The 18401-nt window shown below is 44.7% G+C and overlaps 6 protein-coding genes across 7 annotated transcripts; all 6 read right to left on the bottom strand.

The window, feature by feature from the left end:
* Positions 1-489: 489 nt before the first annotated feature.
* LOC132259227 (1-acyl-sn-glycerol-3-phosphate acyltransferase alpha-like) lies at positions 490-1520 on the bottom strand. Its single transcript, XM_059756783.1, has 3 exons — positions 1107-1520; positions 850-1031; positions 490-786 (listed from the first exon to the last, which is right to left on the bottom strand). The coding sequence occupies exons 1-3, from the start codon at positions 1417-1419 to the stop codon at positions 490-492; spliced, it is 792 nt and encodes a 263-aa protein (XP_059612766.1). The 5' UTR covers positions 1420-1520.
* On the bottom strand, positions 1446-2933 carry LOC132260365 (1-acyl-sn-glycerol-3-phosphate acyltransferase beta-like). The gene is made up of 5 exons (XM_059758425.1): positions 2832-2933; positions 2568-2772; positions 2369-2502; positions 1968-2149; positions 1446-1907 (listed from the first exon to the last, which is right to left on the bottom strand). Exons 1-5 carry the CDS (start codon positions 2872-2874, stop codon positions 1545-1547), a joined length of 927 nt encoding a protein of 308 aa, XP_059614408.1. The 5' UTR covers positions 2875-2933; the 3' UTR covers positions 1446-1544.
* A 179-nt stretch (positions 2934-3112) lies between these two features.
* LOC132260364 (1-acyl-sn-glycerol-3-phosphate acyltransferase alpha-like) lies at positions 3113-4364 on the bottom strand. 2 transcript variants are annotated; one of them, XM_059758423.1, is made up of 5 exons: positions 4266-4364; positions 3995-4199; positions 3797-3930; positions 3550-3731; positions 3113-3494 (listed from the first exon to the last, which is right to left on the bottom strand). In XM_059758423.1, exons 1-5 carry the CDS (start codon positions 4306-4308, stop codon positions 3132-3134), a joined length of 927 nt encoding a protein of 308 aa, XP_059614406.1. In that variant the 5' UTR covers positions 4309-4364; the 3' UTR covers positions 3113-3131. The 2 variants fall into 2 exon arrangements, with proteins under 2 accessions (XP_059614406.1, XP_059614407.1); XM_059758424.1 differs by having other exon boundaries at positions 4258-4338.
* A 585-nt stretch (positions 4365-4949) lies between these two features.
* LOC132259291 (zinc finger protein 436-like) lies at positions 4950-7535 on the bottom strand. Its single transcript, XM_059756856.1, has 2 exons — positions 6949-7535; positions 4950-6717 (listed from the first exon to the last, which is right to left on the bottom strand). The coding sequence occupies exons 1-2, from the start codon at positions 7123-7125 to the stop codon at positions 5014-5016; spliced, it is 1881 nt and encodes a 626-aa protein (XP_059612839.1). The 5' UTR covers positions 7126-7535; the 3' UTR covers positions 4950-5013.
* Positions 7536-7572: 37 nt separating this feature from the next.
* Positions 7573-9437, bottom strand: LOC132259293 (protein obstructor-E-like). The gene is made up of 2 exons (XM_059756858.1): positions 9272-9437; positions 7573-8465 (listed from the first exon to the last, which is right to left on the bottom strand). The coding sequence occupies exons 1-2, from the start codon at positions 9318-9320 to the stop codon at positions 7663-7665; spliced, it is 852 nt and encodes a 283-aa protein (XP_059612841.1). The 5' UTR covers positions 9321-9437; the 3' UTR covers positions 7573-7662.
* A 147-nt stretch (positions 9438-9584) lies between these two features.
* LOC132259292 (beta-1,4-glucuronyltransferase 1) lies at positions 9585-18307 on the bottom strand. Its single transcript, XM_059756857.1, has 6 exons — positions 17963-18307; positions 14091-14319; positions 13732-13991; positions 13314-13656; positions 11727-12302; positions 9585-11595 (listed from the first exon to the last, which is right to left on the bottom strand). Exons 2-6 carry the CDS (start codon positions 14283-14285, stop codon positions 11398-11400), a joined length of 1572 nt encoding a protein of 523 aa, XP_059612840.1. The 5' UTR covers positions 14286-14319; positions 17963-18307; the 3' UTR covers positions 9585-11397.
* Positions 18308-18401: the final 94 nt, after the last annotated feature.

The raw sequence follows: 18401 nt of genomic DNA, 5'->3' as shown, positions 1-18401 counted from the left end.
TCATCTGCAGAGTCATAATAAGTTCAGGAGGCAATGAGCCCGAAGAAATTGATGCAATTCACTTTCACTGATAAGAATACACACCAACACACATTCACTCGAAACTCCGATGCCGAGTCTCCTCTGCCGGGGGTCCCTTAGTACAAAATTCGGGGTGGAAATGAGTACAAAAGCGGTACAAAAGGTGGATCTTGGGCACAGGGAGTAGAAAAGAGGTGGGATGACTGGGAAGTTGAGCAAGATTTGGTGGTTTTCAGTGGAGACAGTGGATTATGGAGGCTCCAGCCATGTGTTGGCTGGCGAAACGAAATCCAACTATGCGTCCGCGGCACTGGGAGACGGAAGCAACCCCCCAAATGGCGAAGGGTGTGTCGGCAGCCGAAGACTCTGTGCGTGCGCACTGAATCACCTGAACGGCTGACGTCGGACAACAACCCTCCTCTATTCCACCTGGAACGTCACCGAAACACCTTCAATGAAACCAACACATCAGCAGGCAATTTTCCTATTCAACTCCCGGTACACATCGTCCATTTCGCCGTGAACTCTCTCAATGAAGGCCGCCAGACAGTCAATGTCGATGTCTGTTGTGTCGACCTCTGGCAGAATCCTAATGACACCCCTGCCGGAAGTGCCACCCACAGAGCGGAAGAAGTCATTGCGCGACACCACAATCGGCTGAACGGGGCACCGACACTGCAGGGCGAGCCTGAAGGGGCCCTTCTTGAACGTCAGCAAGCGCTCACCCTTGTTCCGTGTTCCTTCCGGGAAGAAAATCAGTTTCATCTGAAATACCATGGGAAATCTCAATTGCCCTATTGATCTGGAAATGGGAGTAATTTGCCAAACCTTCCTGCTTTCAATGGCATCCGCTTGTCGCTCGAGGCTCTCAATGGCGCGCTGAGGATTGGATCTGTCGATGAAGAGTGATCCCCAAGTCCAAGAAGCTACGCCGAAGATCGCGTAGTACATCAGCTCCTTTTTCACCACCACAGATGCTGGTCCAATGTGGGGCCAAATGTAGGCCAGCACTTTGGGTGGAAGGATGGGAGAGAACTCCTCAGATAGGGGAAGCATGAAAGGATTAGTAAAATAATTACACATACCGAGCATGTCGAGGACATTCTGGTGATTGATTACAATAATTCCGCCTCGGGAGATATTCACATTCTCCAGTCCTTCAATTTTGTACGCCAAGCCCACGAGACGAGCCACAAATCTGCCCACGAAGGCGGCACTCAGGGCATTTCTCGAGTCAAACGGTCGAAATGGAAAGAGGAACAGCGGCAGTAAAGCCACAATATTGCAAAACACCATGTAGAAGCAGTAATTCAGGACACTTCTTAATCTCGTGAAGAATTTCGAGAGAGACAGAATGAAGATCGTAACGCAAATCCACACAATCCCAACTTGATCCATTGCGAACTTGAGGACGAATGACAGTGTTATGCAAAGTCGACGCAAATAATTTACTTAAATTACACCGCAATTTCAGTAATGCGCAAAATTGCACAGCACACAGAGAGAGAGTATATTGTCTCATCTCACTCATCCTTGAGAGCCATTCTAGGTCGATTTCTGTCCCTCCAAGTGGGATCGGCTGATTTCTTGTCAATCTCCTTGGCGAGCTTTTCGTACTCCTCCAGCATGAGATTTCTGCAATTGGTCATCAGCGTGTCTGTGTCCGAGTCCTTGAGGTCAGTGGTGTCAATTGGATTGAGAACGGAGATTATCACGTGTCCTTTGTCGAAGATGTACTTCTTGGTGTCGATGAAATAATAGGGCGACACGACGAGAGGCGTTATGGGCACTTTGGCAGTGATTGCGGTCTTGAAGGCTCCCCTTTTGAAGGGCAAAAGTCCTCGCTTGCTATTCCTAGTTCCCTCCGGATAGATGAACATTTTGATCTGCAAATATTAATCAATCCTTAGGCTAAACTTGGTGAAATTACAATTTGCAGCATTTACATCATCTTCTTTCATGAGCCTGGCGCACTTCCCGAGAGTTTGATAGCCTGCTTTCGGCGATTGGCGATCAATGTACGGCAATCCAGCCAACCAAGCGGCCGGTCCGAATGGAAAAACATAGAACATTTCCTTCTTGGCTATTCCAGTCACTCGATCCATCAGTTCCCAGAGGTTGAACATCGCTAATGAGAGAAAAACACAATCATACTCTCGATTAGATTGGCCGCTAATCAATCTCTCTCTTATCAGGCGTGGTGTGACGTAACAGGTCATAAAAGGCACATCGAAAGTATGGGGATCAATTAACATTTGAACAGGAGAAAATTCCTCCACGAGGTTGTGTTATCGCGACAAATAAAAAGACCTAATGCAAAGGTAAAGAAGTAAGCGACTGGACTTACCTAGAATATCAATTGATGACTGGTGATTAGCACAAATGAGACCGCCCACATTATCTTGCAGTCGGCGAGCTCCACGCACTTCCCAAGTCACTTCCAGCAGAAATGAGCACTTTCTTATGAACCACCCGACGATTCTGTAGGGAAAAATTGTCACGAAATCACGCATCAATGCAATTTTAGCAATCATATTCAATCTCACTTGCAATTCACGACATTTCTTGGGCGCAAGAGGAAGACGGGAATCAACAGAGTGGTTCCCATGATTGTGGCGAAGTAAATCATGGCGAATTTGGCGAGGAATCTGAATTTGCTCCTTCGATCACCGAGATTGGCCGCAATAACAAGAACAATAAATATTGCCAGGCAAACGGCCAAAGTCCACAAATACCCGCGAACGACCCATTCTGCAGAGGAGAAACAAACATATTACGGACCACACAAGCGTGAGGAGAAAGATTCTCACCTAGAAGGCACTTTGCACAGGAAACCAGAGAATTCACCGACATCCTGAGCACCGAATATTTTACGTATTGTTTACTCCACTCTCAAAGTCAATGCCATACTAAATATTTTTGGGAACATTTAATCATCTATGCTTCGTTATACATTTTCTTATCGCACGAGTTGAGTGATTAAACGACTTATTTCCCCCACTCCGCGCATTGGAGTCAATTTGTAGAAAAAACTGATATAATTCACCCCAAAAGATGGGAAAAGAGTTTACCTCACGTGAAAGCTATGTTTAAGGGAGGTTAACTGATTGTTAATCCTTCAAATACATTCCTGATCGCTTTTCCTTCATCCAGGACATATTTGACAATTTACTCTCGATTTCACTGCTGAGTTTCCTGAACTCTGTCAGCATGAGATCTCGGCACTTGTTCATCAGCATGTCGGTGTCTTCGTCCGTGAGATCGTCGGTTTTGATAGGATCAAGAACTGATAGAATAACATGACCACTATCAAAGATGTGCTTCTTGGGATCGACAAAGTACAGCGGCGACTGCACAATCGGCGTTATGGGAACTTTGGCGTGAATTGCAGTCTTGAAAGCACCTTTCTTAAACGGTAGGAATCCGCTTCGACTATCATTCCTCCTTCCTTCAGGATACATGAAGATCTTGATCTATGAAGAGGTGTTCTCTCGATGAATTAGCGTGCAAAATTAATCTTAAACTGACCTTGTCGTCTTTCATAAGTCGAACGCATTTGCTGAGGGTTTTGTAGCTATCTTTTGGTGATTTCCTGTCGATGTAGGTAATGCCGGCTAGCCAGGCCACTGGACCGAGTGGAAAAATGTAGAGTATTTCTTTCTTGGCGATTGCAGTTGCGCGATCCATAAATTGCCAGAGATTAAACATGCCTGACAAGAGTGGGGAGAGAAAATATATTGGAATTTCTATGAGATCGTCGATCGACGCACAATACCTAGAATGTCAATAGACGACTGATGATTGCTAATAATAATGCCACCAACGTTGTCTCGCAACAGATGAGATCCTCTCAGTTCCCAGGATATTCCCAGCAAGTAGGTGCACTTGCCGATGAACCACCCACCCAATCTGAGGAGAAGTCATTGCGTAATCACTTGTATGGCACCAAAAAATAACACACAACTCATCTCACTTGCAGTTGACCACATTTTTTGGGCGAAGGATGAAGATTGGCGCGAGCAGAGACACAACCATTGACGATAGGTAGTAGAACATGGAGAATTTGGCGACGTATGTGAATTTGCTTCCTCGCGGACCGATGAAAGTCATTAACACAAAGACTAGCAGTATTGCCAGGGAAGCGTTGGCGAACCAGAAGTACGTGGTTGTCAGCCATCCTGTGGAGAATGAAGACGGTGATGACGAGTGTCAAATTTCAGAATCTTGGCAAGTAACAATTTCACCCAAGTGGCGAATTAGAGAGAACACTTCAGGATAGTCAAACATTCCTAGTTAACAACACCAGTTCAAAAGTCAAGATCGTACTAAATCGGAGAAGTGATAGAGAGAAGAGCTTCACTCCCATCGGCTGGATTGATTGCATTATTCACGATTCGCAACACACATATGTACATCTCACGGGAAAAATGTGTCTCTGGACGTCACAAGTTCCCCTAAATCCCCGTATTCGCTGTATAATAAAGTTGATTGTCCTGTTTGAATTCGTGTGGGGCTTTCGTCAAAGCTTAATGTCATCCTTCATTAATCACATGGGGCGCAATACGTGAGTGGGAATATAATTAAATATGTGTGAAAAAAGGGGCGGCAATTAGGGGGTGCGAGGATGCTGGGGCATTGCCCTGCCATCAAGACAAATAATCGTAACTCAATCAACAGGCTAAACTGTGGGTGGTTGATTAATGCGTGTGTCCGCAAATAGCCACACATTGGTTTCATGCGAGAATTCTCGTTGTCTGGCCATGCGTTAAGCTTTCCCGTCTATTCTAGCGAAGCTTTTAATAAAACTAAAAAAAAAGAGACCTCAAATAAGAACAATTTTGCCATTCTATCGACTGAGTTGAGTGAAGACGAGTTCATAAATCCAGAATAAAAGACTTTGTCTGAGAATTGAGTCAACATTTACTATCTACAATTCCTTGGTGAAATGGGAAGCTTGATAGATTTGTCAAATCTATCACTAATGCAATGCATTCAGTGCTGCATTTCCTGAAAAAAGCCACAATCTTTGGGCTCCATCTCCTGACTCCACGGCATGGGTGGGATGAACTCCGGAATCTGCCTCAGCACGCCGGCCGTGTGGAAGTCCTGCGCCATATCCGGAACCATTAAGCTCCCGGGAACCTCGTCACTGAGGCCCAGCTTCCCGTGGATCTTCTGATGCAGGATCAGGGAGTCCTTTCGGGTGAAGGCGGCTTCGCACACGGCACAGGCGAACAGCTTTCCCTCCATGTGGATTCTCTCGTGGCGCACCAGCTTGTCCTTCCTGCCGAAGCGCTTGTGGCACGTGAGACACTCGAAAGGCTTGAAACCCGTGTGCACAATACTGTGGCGGTCCAGTTCGCGCTTCCGCGAGAACGCCTTGGAGCAGATGCTGCACACGTGGCAGCGGATGCCCGTGTGCTTGTTCATGTGCTCCCTGAAGGAGGACTTGTTGATGAACTTCTTGGGGCACTTGGTGCACACCCACACGCGCTTGTCGCCAGCCGACCCATTGAGATCTCCGTAGGATACCACGTCGCTGGTGTTGGACGTCTCTGGGAACATGAGATCGAGGTTCTGGATGTGATCTGGCACAGAGAAGCGCGGCAGGTGGTCCTCGCCCACAGTTTCCGGCTCCACCGTCAACTGAGGGTTCATATTTGCGAAGGGATCCAGCGAGATCACCATGCTCTCGGGGTCCAGACCAGAATCCCCGGTGGTGTGCGGAATTTGGCCGCTCTTCCGCAGATGCACTCGTTCATGGTGAAGCATCTTGTCGCGCCGCGTGAAGGTGGCCGGACATTTGGAGCAGCGGAAGGGGCGCACGCCCGAATGAACCTGCTGATGTCGCATGAGATCCGTGTGAGTGGTGAAGGAGCGCGGACAGCGCGAGCACACGTGCGGTTTCAGACCGCTGTGGATGCGCAGGTGCTTCGTCAGGTTGGTGTTCCGGGAGAAATTTTTGTTGCACACGGGACAGGAGAACGGGCGCACGCCCGTGTGCACAATGGTGTGCTTCTTCAAGTCCGACCGCCGACCGAAGCCCTTGTTGCACGTGGAGCAGATGTAGGGCTTCTCCGTGCGATGGCAATCCCTGATGTGGAGGATGAGCGATGTGCGGAAGGTGCAGCTAAAATCACAGAAATTGCATCCATACGGAGCGTCTGGCCGATGGGATTTCGCCTCGTGCTCTTCGCACAGAGCCGCCGAGCTGAAGGCTGTGTCGCAGAATTTGCACATGAAGATATTCTTCAGTGCCTCCGAGACATTTTGCATGTTTGCAGCCATCTCCATGCTGTCCTGATCGATTTCCGGCTCCACCTCTGTTGGCTCCTGCTCCTCAGTCTCGCTCTCCTCATCCTCCGAACTGCTGTAGTCTTTGTTGGGATCCACCACAGTCACCAGACTGTTCTCGTCCGGAAAGCACTCCAGTCCCTTCACGTCCTGCGTTTGCACTTCTCTCCTTGGCTGAGCCACACGCTCCTCATCCACTTCATCCTCCTCCGGAGAGCCATTCTCCTGAATTTCGCTCTCCTGTGCGGCAAGCTCAGTTACACTCTCTGGCCACACAGTCGCCGTGAATTGCCGCAGTCTCTTCTCATTCTGCATAACTCCTTCTCGGAACTCCGTGTGCACTTCCGTCTGGAACAAGCAGTGGTGGCAAATCTTCGTTGGCAAGCGGTCAGTTTTTGAAACCTGCAAAAAAAAGAAACCAGGAATAAAATTATTATCCACGATCTAACGGTTTAAAATTCAAAATCTCAATGCTGTGAGAAAACCCTTCAACAGCACAACGCAATATCACAGCACACATGCTGTGATATTGCATTGTTTGATGCTGTCAGCGGATGGCAGCACGCATCGATCGACAATGACAATCCGCCATGTTATGCAGAAAATTCAGCAAGAAAAGCGAGAAAAACACACCTTTATCCTGTAGAAATCGTAGATTCTCTGACTCAGCGGCACTTTGTAGTCCTCCTCATTGTTGAAGATGTCAAAGCGGACGCTGTCGCTGCGCAGGCAGAGACGGCAAATATCCGCGAGCGACTCTACCGAGAGTGCTTGCTGCTCCTTTAGCTTCTCGAGGGCGACCGTATTCATTGTGCTGACGTTCTGGGGCCACGCCCGGGATTGCAGTGACCACGGAATACCACCTCCGGATGGCTTGAGTGGGCGAGAACACGCACAGTGGCGAAAAGTTGGTGTGCACGCACTTGAATGGTTGTCCGGTGGGTTTTCGCGCGAGAAACAATGTGCACCTTGTCGTGTGAACTGTTTGCACTCGCGTCCGGAGAGTTTCTGGGGCGACACAGTGAACTGCAGTGCGGTGGCGTGGACTGAGTAGCGGAGTCACCTTTCAGAGGCGACAGCCATTTCTCAACTATACAGGGGGGCCTTCGTTCGGATGGTCGTCACGGACGGAGAGCGCAGTGTGTGTGCGTGCCCGAATACAGACAGGGCGGCGCGCCGCCGCTTGTGTGTGTTGCTCAACCGTCAGCCGTGCACGGCTGTCAAGGGTGAGTATGGGGGATGGGAAGAACCCCTGGACACTCTTCCGACATTTATTTCGTGTATTTCCCACTTCGCTGGCATTACAAGGGTGTTTTTCCTGCACTTGCAGCAATCGCAGGGCGCTGCTTAGAAGCGGAAGGAGCCGCGGGGATCGAAATTGACGGGCTGCAGAGCTGGCCTTGATGTAGGACGACGCGTGGGCTGGATTGCCACCGGCTGGGCTTGTCGGTAGGTTGATGGATTGTAGCACGAAGTGACATTCTCAATGCCGTCGCAGGCGTTGGTCAGATCGTTGAAGGCATTCCCTTCGCCACAACTGTGGAGTCTCGGGCGGCCGTCCAGGCAGATGAAGTAGCGCTGGCAATCGTGCGGAGAGCGATAGAAGCGAGTCTCCTCGGGACCGAAGCCTGGCGGTGGCGCTGGACAGGAGAAGCCAAGGAAGGCCTCAGCATCGCAATCGGGCACCTGATCTGGCCAGTCACAGCGATACGTGTCCTTGTTGAAGGCCAATCCTTCGGGGCAGTCGAATGTGAATCCTCTGCCGTCCACACAATTCATGAACTGGCCACAGTGGGAAGCGTCTCCCAGGCGGAAGTAGCCAAACTGATGCGGGCAGTCGTCCGTGGGCTGGGCGGCTTGCAGAGCTTGTCTACCCTGCGGACACTCCACATCAATCGGATATGAGCAGGGATATGTGAACACTCCGGCCTTCTCGTTGAACAGCAATCCGTCGGGGCAGAGTTTCTCCTCGGGCACGCCATCGCGGCACTCAAGGTAGGCGTCGCACTGCCCGTGAACTGGGTAGCGTCCGTTGGACTCGGCGCATGAGGACGATCGCTGCTGAGCCTGGATAGGACGCGCCGTGACCTGCGGCTGTCGGAAGGCGTTGAAGGCATTGAATCTCGCTGCCTCGTTGAACTGACCCAGCACTGGAGGATGAGCAGAGAAGAGAGTAAATATGTTAATGTGTTTTTTCGACACTGGCGAAGATGTTCGCCGAGAGACCCTGAAGGTCGTCTGGAAAGCGAAAGTGTTTCCGAGAGAGACTAGAAAACCTCTTTGCCTCGCATGTGCGCCTATTCGAAGATTCACCTCGGATTTGTGTGAAAATTGACCATTTGACTAACAAGAAATGGCTGTAACTGGAGGAAAAAAGATACTGGACAAGCCGAAGTCAGTGGAGCGATGAATTGTGGCAAAAAGCATAGTGAAGTAATCTCCTGAAATAGTTTCTTGAACGAACAAAGATTGGAGAGAAGATTAATATTTGCGTTGTAGTTTTGAGATAAATTACAAGAATAAATAATAATTATTTTTTGTATATTGTTTAACACTTGCTTTTGTTGCCTTTGTAGAAGAATTCTATCTTGGTGTCCCACTGATCGCAATTAAATAAGAGCTAATTGATAGTGTTGAAGGACGGAATGGGAAGTTCAGAGAAATATCTGCATTGGAAATAATCATATGTGTTGTAGATTAGCGAGAAAAACCTCTTTCTGTAAGCTAGAAACGTCTGCTTAGAATTCTCCGAAGACGGCTAAATCTTGTGCTCAGCGTTCACGCATTCTAGTTGGCGTTAGCACGGGTTTGGCTAATCCCTGAGTCGACAATCATCACACTTGAGAAGATCACTGCATTTTCAAATGGCGCAAACGAGCCACTTTCGACTAACTCACGGATTACACATCTCGCGGACCAGTAGTAAATTGACCAGAGATCTTCTCTGTCGTCTTACCTTGCAGTGCAAACACTGAGCAGCAGATCGCAATGGCGTATTGCATCATTTCGGCGCGTGGCACACGGACTCGTCGTCAAGGTGTTGATGAGATTTGCAGAAGAGCGACACTCTGAACGCACTGAACCGTCCTGGATGATCTTCAATGTGATACTGGAAGGAGACTCGCTGAGATCACACGCTGAGATCAGGTGTAAAATATTCGTTGACATTTTCAAAACTGCGAAATCCCACAAAAGTGGGGGAAAATCGCCTCGCAGACGTGATTCAGGGTGGCTCTTCGCCGTGTTGCCTTCGAATGCTTAGACACAAAGAAGATTTATCGCACTTATATTGTTCCTTCTACAGTTTTTGCCATCATAAATGTTACACATTTATTGTTCTTATAGAATTCATCAATATAACTCTCGTGGGAGATGAAACACATTCACATTTCACGTGATTTTTCGATTCAACTAAATCGCAACTTGGTTCAAAACATTTTCTCATTACTCTTTTCTTTTTTTCAAAAATGTTTTGGTAGCAATAAAAGGGTTTTTCCTCACTTACGTTTATGAATATTACAAAATTGTGACATATTCATTATTAAATCAATTTTTTTTTTCATATTCTAAGGCACTTTTATACGCAATTTCTCATCAATATGTTTTCCTTCTTCTCTCATTTCTTCATATCTCACATTTGATTTCTCCTCTTTCTGACATTATTTATCATCTTTTGACTGTTCCCTTTCGCAATTTCGGAAGTGTGAAACAAGAAAAGTTAATTATTTCTGTGAATGAAATTTTCGAAAGGAGATTGATTTTCATGCAATCAGACGGAAAAGTCACTTCAGAGTTATGGAAAATGCTTGTATATAAACAAGATTATTTAATAGCATCTGTGCGTGCTGGAAAATATTCAGAAAACGTGTTTTTTGCTCAATGCAACAAAAGAAGACTAAAATAGCTTCTGAGGAAAAAAAATAGCTAACGACACTAGTAATACTATGACTTATAGAGATACGAAGACTACCTATTAAACTATGGTTTTGAAGATTTATTTGCTTTTCTGAGATGTTGAAATTCACCAAAGACGGGATATTTTTCTTAATACTTTCGATACAGCGATAGAGAATTTCTGAGATTCTGAAAGGTCCTAAAAAAATTTGATCGCATTTTGAGTATTTTTTTTCTTTTATCACAAGAGCAAGAAAAAATATGCAATGAGAGATTTCAAATTTGCAAGAGATGTTCTCTATGCTGCACCGTAAACTAAAAAAAAGTAATTCAACTAAGTAACGCAAGAGTAAAAGCGATACTAAATTAAAATCTACACACTTTAGGACTATATTGATTAAATGACACGGTGGTGAAGAATGCGTGGAATACAAAAATGGTATAAAGAAGCCAACAATTTTCTCACTTTCACAACATCTTTTACATCAACTACGGAAAATTGTATCTGGAAGAGCGTCAAACAAGGCTCAAACTATAACAAATCCTATTGATTTTGTTCATTCATCTTTCCCAATAACAACAAAAAGAGTTATCTCTCGAATCTTTTGGTAATAAATGGACTATTTTTTTTTTACTTGTAGTCTCGCGCTATCATTTCTGGTTACTTTATCTCTATTTCATATTTTATAGGGGAATTATTTCACAGCAAAATCGTTTCATCTAGAATTAGGGTTGATTTTATGTTACTTTTAGTTTCCTCATGGTTTTTTTTCCCTTGTAAATATTTGTTGTTTTCTATTCCTTGTTACGTTTTTTTGTATGTTTCTCTTTACTCTTCTTCTGCTTTTTTTTGTGCCTAAATAATATCTTCACTTAATCCCTACACACAATGTCTTTCTCATCAAATTGTATAAAATATATAGTAATATGGATTTTATAAATATGTAGGAGTAGGATAAAAGCATACATCATAGGCTTATCTTAGTATGTACAAGAGGATACGTTAGAGAAACTCAAGAACATCATCTTTCCACTCCTCCACTAAATGCAGTATCTTTAGTCCTTTCACACTGTCACCATCGAGCGTCCCTTCTTTCTGGGCGAAAGAAAGGCCATCTCCTCAGCTGTGAGCACTCCCAGGCCCAGCGTTCTGCGGCGCTGCGGCGTGGAAGGTGGAACGTCCAACTACTATATAGCACAACCCTTTCTCACGCCGTACATCACCTGCAATTCCGGATAGATGATCTTGCGAATGAGTTGATTTGTCTTGTTGGCCAGCATCGCGCGCTTCGGGTCCCTCTTCAGTACTTTAATGCCGGGCTTGTGCACCAAGAAGGCATTATCCAAAATGTGAAACTCGTAGTCCAAAGCGCAAAGTGCATATCCCTGCAAAAAGACATTCCATCCGTTACAAATGCATCGAACATTTGGAAAAGACAGCATTTGAATGTTCTTATTGATTGGTTTTACACTGAAAACTCATTGAAGAACATTCCACACTTATTCCATCAACTTGCCTGTGTCATTTTATCACTTTTTCCCTCCCAGCTCAATCTCTCGTCGTAGTGAGGATCATCGTGGGTCCCAATGTAGATGGGCTCCCAGTGAAGATAGTATCCGACGCGCTTCCCAATGTGAAACACACCCAGCTCGTCCGTCTCATTGGCTGCCATCCACTCCTTCGATTTCGGAAGACCATGACAGCTCGGGCAGAGCTTCTTGTGGAACGGAATGATCTTCCCCTTGCGGAACTGCTCCTGCAGCTCTGTCTTGTCGCGCGGCACAGCCACCGAACTGTCCACCTCGAAGATGGCCAGCGGATAGACCTTGGGCTTCTGTCGCTGGATATTGGCGTCATTGCGCGCCACCATCTCGAGGAATTTCCTCACCAGACCCGGATTGGGGTACAATTCGATGTCGCTGGCGAAGAAATAGTGGGTGAGCGCAGCATCACGAGCGATATTGCGACCCACATTCACAGGATAGAGGAGCTTCTTCTGCGTCTTGTACAGCTGACTATACGATATGTTTGCAAAGGGCGGTGGATTGGAGCAGTTGTATGGCGTCTCCAGCACCTTGTCGTACTTCGGCACCTGCAGAGTAGCAAAATAGGTCAATATATCATCATTTGTAGCCTCAATTCTACACGCACTGACATCGCAGTGTGTGATAATTCTCCATTTGCCCCTATCATTTTGCTTTTTGCGTGCATTCCAATTATTGTCAGAAGATATTCAGTGGGGCAAAATCACTCATTCGATGGCAAAACCTTGGAATTTAAGAAATCTACATTGTAGTTCTCTTTTTTCTCTCCCTCTCTTGAGCAATTGACAAACATCCGAATAAATACATCGCTTTATTGTTCTCACAAATTCCGCATGCATAATCTTTCTTCATTCAAAAACTTCTTCACCTATTTTCTAGTCTGCCGTTCTGCGCTAAGGAATTAATATTTCATTTTATATTGCATTTTCATGGGGGCAACCATGGGCCATCCCCGGAGAATATTTCATGACCCCCGCCGTGAATGTGGTGGAGAAAAGTCTCTCGTGATTAGTTAACATAATTCTAGCGTGAATAATTGCATATTGCAGAAAATATTAGGCCATTCATATTTTGTCCGGAAAAACCTGTGTAATTTCTCTGAATTTCAATTGAATGCAAAGTGTTTGTCGACGATAAATCATCTCAAACTCTCAGCACTCTGATTGATTGCGTGAGTATCTTTTTCCCCCCGTCCACACATGTTCGTGTGTATATTCGATGAAATTGATACGAACTTTTGTCAGAGTCAATATTAGGAAATTTAGTGTGTTTAGCATTAGTTTATCTGATTGACATGCACAAAATTGGTGGTGAAGAGCCTCCCGGTTCTTTCACTTTTTGATGAATTAAATGGCAAAGTTTTCACGCTCAGCATTACAACACGAAGTACAGAGGGAATGAAAACAGCAACTGACGGGAGAACATGATGTGTTCATCCGTATCATTGAAAATGTTCAACAAGATCGCAAAATTGGTGGTGCATGCCAAAACGGTTAAACCTAGTGATTTAAATTTACGCGGAAGTATATATATGATAGAGGAAAGAAAAGAGAACTCACGCTCTTTGGAATATGTTTGCTGCTGAAGTAAATGTGGAAAGTGACAAATTGTCTCACGAGATGCGCCTCAGATGGACAATCCCTCAAGAACTTGATGGCATTGATGGTGGCAGCGAAATCGAAACCTGGCGCATGGAGAGCAATGCTAATTGGGGCCATCCATCTCTCCAGCAGTGGCACCAAATTGTCCAGAAATGTGTAGTCGGCATGTGTGGTGTACGTGATGCTCTCGTAGCAATGGATCTCACCGTGATCGGCCCGAACGTAGTTCTTGAGCACCCAAAAGTCGCCTCTCTGCTCCGTCTTCGGCTCATAATCTCCGTCGTGGCATTTGATCAGTGATCTATTTCGGAGGGTATAAATAGAAATAGACGCCTTAGCGAGCACGCTCACACGTTGGGATAGATTGATAAATCACCTCAATCGACTCTCCAACTCTTTATCGTTCAGCAGACCCTCTGAATATGTTGAATTTGTACTAACTAAATTGAGGTCCTGATAGACAATCTCATTGAGGAGTTTGCTCCCATGACTGTTCGCTTCCGTCGGCACCTCAAATCGACTGTCTTCCCCATTATTGTCCACAATATCTTTCATCTGCTGCAGCTGCTGTTGCTCCTCATCGACTTGTTGCTGCGGAACGTCATCACTCTTGGGTTTCTCCCTCAAGTCATTCTCCTTGAAAGTGTGTGAATAAGATCACAATCAAAATGCCCCAACCGCACAACATTCAGCACAAATGCTGAAGACAGCGGAAAAAGAAAAGAAAATACTCACAACTTGATTAAAAAGTCTATTCGCACTTGAAGATTCAGCTCGAACACTCTGCTTCTCCGGATTCACGTGCACAATATACGCGGGTGCAATTGGAACATTGCCACTGTCGATCATCAACTGGCTGCAAATGTACAGCAAGACGGCAATGTTGATGAGAATACTGCAGCGCAGCAACCAATTTCGCCGGGTGATCATTGTCGACTGGTCTCTCTCATTGATGAGGATTCACCTGAAATGAGAAACACGTCAGTATTTTCAAGAGAATCACACGAGTTTGTGCAAAAAAGCTCTTCATATATACACAAACAAAATCGCTGTAGATCAATTGATTACAATTTAAGATTCTCCACAAAGATTTTCTTACAAAATATCTCTAATTACTTAATAAAAACTGCACGCATGGCGAAATGTATGCAATCTTCTATTGCTAAGCAGAATTAAATCTCAGCAAGTCCCAGGAAAAGTTTTGACAACATTTGTGGTAATCAATTTGTCAAATACACAATATAAATGCCAAGCTTACGTTTTAATTCGCAAACAGACTTCAAGAGAAGAAGAAAAGTGAATCCGTGTGTGATGCAGAAATACAAATAGTGTTAAAGACTCTCGAAGAAAGTCCTTGAGTCACCGCACATCGTATATAATTTAATTAAACAGAAAAATGCTGTAAAATTCAGTGGAGTGAGTAAATTTCACTTGAAGCACACTTTTTCGGCCGAACTCACAAGTGGCTGAAAGGCCTTCCGACACAAGATATCGTGATGAATGAATATCAAATGCCCTCTTTTATTTGTAGATTTATTTTGAGCCTCAGTCCAATTATGACTCTGCCAATAATTCAGCTGTAAATTAATATTTCATACCTCACTCGCGTGGATTACACAAGAATGTTGCTTTGGGCTGAGCAAAAAAAAGCCCACACCGAGCCATCGCACAAGATGTTGATGCACAACATGCTTTAAGAGTGTTTTTGCCTCCACAGAAGTATGACCTTTGAGTTCAAGACACGGTATTAACATACCAACAATACAGCCAAACGTATTAATCACAGTGGTACGCACATCTTAGGTCATCATCAGTATTATTCCTGCATTGATTCGTCAATTCCCAATTGAGAGATGGAACAAACATCTCCAATCAGTAGCCTTGAGAGGATTCTCCTCATTCCAATTGACCACCTCATCGAATTTGCTTTCGTTGAGAGAGAAGCAAACAAATTACACGACAAAGGTATAAAATATGTAAAAATTCACATGGTCTAAAGCTGCACAGCACCCATTTTCCTCCGTCTGTCCGGAGAAATTGATTTTTGATCAAACCCAATCAGCCACTCGACCTCACAGACACACATTCCACGCGACGATGGGACCCAAGAGTGTGGAGACGTGTGACACTGGAACCATTTCATTTGAGTAATTGAATAATAATACTGCACAAAGTGAAGGCAGAGAAGCAATTAGGTTAATGAGAAATTTTGACTACACAAAAGTGAAACGTTTACGGATGGAGGTGGCGTGAAAAATACAAAAAGGATCCCATTTCATTACGCTTAACCACATCGTTTACAAATGCTCACCTTAGACTATTCACTCCGCTTAGCCTAATTGGATTCTAATATACATCAAAGCTAAGATATCCAACTCAAAGAATGCAATCGAAATTAAAATTCGCATTAGCAACATTTCGCTTTTCACGAGCAATCTCATCGTCAAATTCATTCAACGTGAAATACAAGATATGACGAGGAAATATCTATTATTTTCAATGGAATTTTATCTCTGCGCTTTGAAAATTCTCACCATTTCAGCAACTCCCCCACAATTCACATTCTCTCTCTCTCTCTCTCCCCCTCAATTTGTGTTAAATTCCCAAAATCACTGTGTGCGAAGCTCCAGAAAACACTACTTCCGCTTCACCAACTCAACTACAACTGATATATAGTTAAATTTCTTATCGCATTCACAGGCAAAGCGGATCATTAGAGACAAGTCTCTGCACACAGCGAAAGAAAACTGTGTTTAGGCGGTTTCCTCAACTCATTATTGCTGGGCCTCTTCGCTATTCAGTGTTATATTTCACTTAACTCTGCAGTCTCATGCCGCAAAGAGATACACTTTGGAAAAGCCGCAGCATTGTGGCAATTAAAACGACTGTTTTATCAATAAAGATGACGATGAAAATGATTTGCCAAAAGGATTATGAATTCAAAGGTACAAACTCCAGATCCGCAATCCCGTGTCTAAATATTTGATGTTCAATCACACCTGATATCAGAATGGAGAGCAAGATAGCACGTTATTGTCATCAAAGCTGAATAATTTATTATCGTGCACATTGCCCAATCTTTTCCCGTGTTGTCTCTCATTTCCGCTCATAATGAGTGCAAATGGTGCAAATAAATGTGTAATTCAACAATAATGTGCGAGTATTGAGTCAAATTCTTGTGAAATTGAATTTCTCTGCAGACTCAAGGAAAAGTCGTCTCCAGAGTGTTCTCAACGATCTCTTGAATAATAAAGAGACCATTTTTCTGCCCACGAAGCACAACTGAAGATCTAAACATGACTAGAAGCAAAACTTGCTTCGCTTTTATCACATATCAAATGGACTAGTTTTACACTCTCAGCGACACTTCTTCTCTTCCCTGTTCTCATCCCAGTCAAATGGTCAAATCCACCTTTTACAACAATGTGATGTAGACTCGTCGCCCAGTTCACATATTGTCACTTTTTATTATATTTTTAACACAAAACGCCACGAAGAGAAAAAAAAACCAATTATCTTTATTAGCAACTCTGAAATTCGCTGGTACTCGCGAGGAAGTCGACGCAAAAGGCAGGCATTTGTGTAATCAATTATTGTGCGGTCTTTTTTCGCATGCGAACGTAATTTTTTTCTCTTCTAATTTACTGCGAGATGAGAAATACAAGAGGACGCGAGTGTGGCGGAGGCCGACACAGAAGTTGTATGAGCAATCATTGTGATCAAAACGAAGACAAAAAGTGCAGCAATCAATTCATACACAAGTGAAATCACCACTATTCACAGATCGAATGGCGCGTCGATGAGGAAAGAGTCCATAAAAAATATCCAAGAGAAGATAATATGTATATTTTAGCGGAAAGTGAAAATTTGTATGCATTTGCCCTTTCGTTTCACTTTACACACACGATCCGTTCATTGAGGAAAGTAGTATTTAAATAAATCGATAGATCAGTCATTAGTGGCCTTTTTGGGAAAGTGATTGAGTTATAATCTCTATATTCCAATAGAGAATCCAGTAAGTGCAGTAAGTGGGCGGATATTTCCAATGGGCGGGGCTTTAGGTAGCTCCCTCATGCTATTATGGATCAGGACCATCAGAACAGTATTCAAGACTGGCCGCGCACCATCCATCTCAGAGTGGTTTACCGTGTGAATATTTATATCAGAATTCTTTAACTGCAAAAGCTCGACCTGCCGTAGGGAATCTCAAATATTTCATCCATGAAAACAGTCACTGAAACGACTGAAACCCACTAAAACCTCTGAAACCACAAACTCGAGCACACCGTGAACGCGCTGAGGCATTGCTCTCCCCCTTTGTGAACATGAGACACACCAACGGAAAGCACGGAAAAGCCGAGTTTGTGAAGAAAATCGGCATCGACACACATTCGCATAATTAGCATTTTAATAACGAATCACAATGATGTCAATTTTACACACAATAGCGGAAATAATTAATTGCTCCAAAATGGGAAGTAAATATTTTGCAGGTAAAGAAGATCACAGATTTGCTTACGTAGCCCAATCATCTTCGTCTTAATGGTATTCAAACAAGTTTTTTGCACCCATTCGTCATGGGCCGCCCGCCAGGGCTGAACGCTCACCTTCTTGGTCAATTTGCTAACTCTTGGTCGCACTGGAGGATGCACAGAGATTAACGGAAGTGCCCTCGAGTCGTCTCTGCATAATTCGGGCTTCCCGAGAGGCGGATGCAGTCACGGAGGCTTCTCACTTGCAACACATTGGCAATTTCGGGCACGGCCTCGCAAGGCTCACCGAGCGCCTCACAATCCGGAGGATTCACTGTTTCACGAACACTGCACGCACCAGCGAGAAGGACTGTCGCCCCGTTGGACGATTTTCACCTGTCTGACTGCTTTAATCACTGGCTTTACTCCCTGTAAAGCCTCCTCTTCAACTTTTCGCACTGACAGAAATTTTTTGTTCGCTCGCCCAGATGGAAAGTCCACGCAAAGCACACGAATGCCCCAGCGTAGTGGCTTTCTACCACAAACGCGCATGCTGTGGGGCCTTCAGCCGGGT

The sequence above is a fragment of the Phlebotomus argentipes genome, unplaced genomic scaffold, assembly GCF_947086385.1.
Source record: "Phlebotomus argentipes unplaced genomic scaffold, Phlebotomus argentipes genome assembly scaffold_18, whole genome shotgun sequence".
Taxonomy (NCBI): Eukaryota; Metazoa; Arthropoda; class Insecta; order Diptera; family Psychodidae; genus Phlebotomus; species Phlebotomus argentipes.
This window is presented reverse-complemented; position numbering and strand designations above follow the sequence as displayed.

What these genes read in the sequence shown, in the direction of transcription:
- LOC132259227 (XM_059756783.1), bottom strand. Translation starts at nt 1,419, where the DNA reads ATGGATCAAGTTGGGATTGTGTGGATTTGCGTTACGATCTTCATTCTG. An exon ending in GAATGTCCTCGACATGCTCG is followed by an intron (nt 1,032 to 1,106) that starts GTATGTGTAATT and finishes TTCCACCCAAAG; the next exon opens with TGCTGGCCTACATTTGGCCC. An exon ending in ATGCCATTGAAAGCAGGAAG is followed by an intron (nt 787 to 849) that starts GTTTGGCAAATT and finishes ATGGTATTTCAG; the next exon opens with ATGAAACTGATTTTCTTCCC.
- LOC132259291 (XM_059756856.1), bottom strand. Translation starts at nt 7,125, where the DNA reads ATGAATACGGTCGCCCTCGAGAAGCTAAAGGAGCAGCAAGCACTCTCG. An exon ending in ACGATTTCTACAGGATAAAG is followed by an intron (nt 6,718 to 6,948) that starts GTGTGTTTTTCT and finishes TTTTTTTTGCAG; the next exon opens with GTTTCAAAAACTGACCGCTT.
- LOC132259292 (XM_059756857.1), bottom strand. Translation starts at nt 14,285, where the DNA reads ATGATCACCCGGCGAAATTGGTTGCTGCGCTGCAGTATTCTCATCAAC. An exon ending in GAGTTGGAGAGTCGATTGAG is followed by an intron (nt 13,657 to 13,731) that starts GTGATTTATCAA and finishes CCTCCGAAATAG; the next exon opens with ATCACTGATCAAATGCCACG. An exon ending in GCAAACATATTCCAAAGAGC is followed by an intron (nt 12,303 to 13,313) that starts GTGAGTTCTCTT and finishes GCTACTCTGCAG; the next exon opens with GTGCCGAAGTACGACAAGGT.
- LOC132260364 (XM_059758423.1), bottom strand. Translation starts at nt 4,308, where the DNA reads ATGTTTGACTATCCTGAAGTGTTCTCTCTAATTCGCCACTTGG. An exon ending in AAAAATGTGGTCAACTGCAA is followed by an intron (nt 3,931 to 3,994) that starts GTGAGATGAGTT and finishes ACTTCTCCTCAG; the next exon opens with ATTGGGTGGGTGGTTCATCG. An exon ending in GTCGTCTATTGACATTCTAG is followed by an intron (nt 3,732 to 3,796) that starts GTATTGTGCGTC and finishes CACTCTTGTCAG; the next exon opens with GCATGTTTAATCTCTGGCAA.
- LOC132260365 (XM_059758425.1), bottom strand. Translation starts at nt 2,874, where the DNA reads ATGTCGGTGAATTCTCTGGTTTCCTGTGCAAAGTGCCTTCTAG. An exon ending in AGAAATGTCGTGAATTGCAA is followed by an intron (nt 2,503 to 2,567) that starts GTGAGATTGAAT and finishes TTTTCCCTACAG; the next exon opens with AATCGTCGGGTGGTTCATAA. An exon ending in GGCTCATGAAAGAAGATGAT is followed by an intron (nt 1,908 to 1,967) that starts GTAAATGCTGCA and finishes TAATATTTGCAG; the next exon opens with ATCAAAATGTTCATCTATCC.
- LOC132259293 (XM_059756858.1), bottom strand. Translation starts at nt 9,320, where the DNA reads ATGATGCAATACGCCATTGCGATCTGCTGCTCAGTGTTTGCACTGCAA. An exon ending in CTCAGTGTTTGCACTGCAAG is followed by an intron (nt 8,466 to 9,271) that starts GTAAGACGACAG and finishes CTCATCCTCCAG; the next exon opens with TGCTGGGTCAGTTCAACGAG.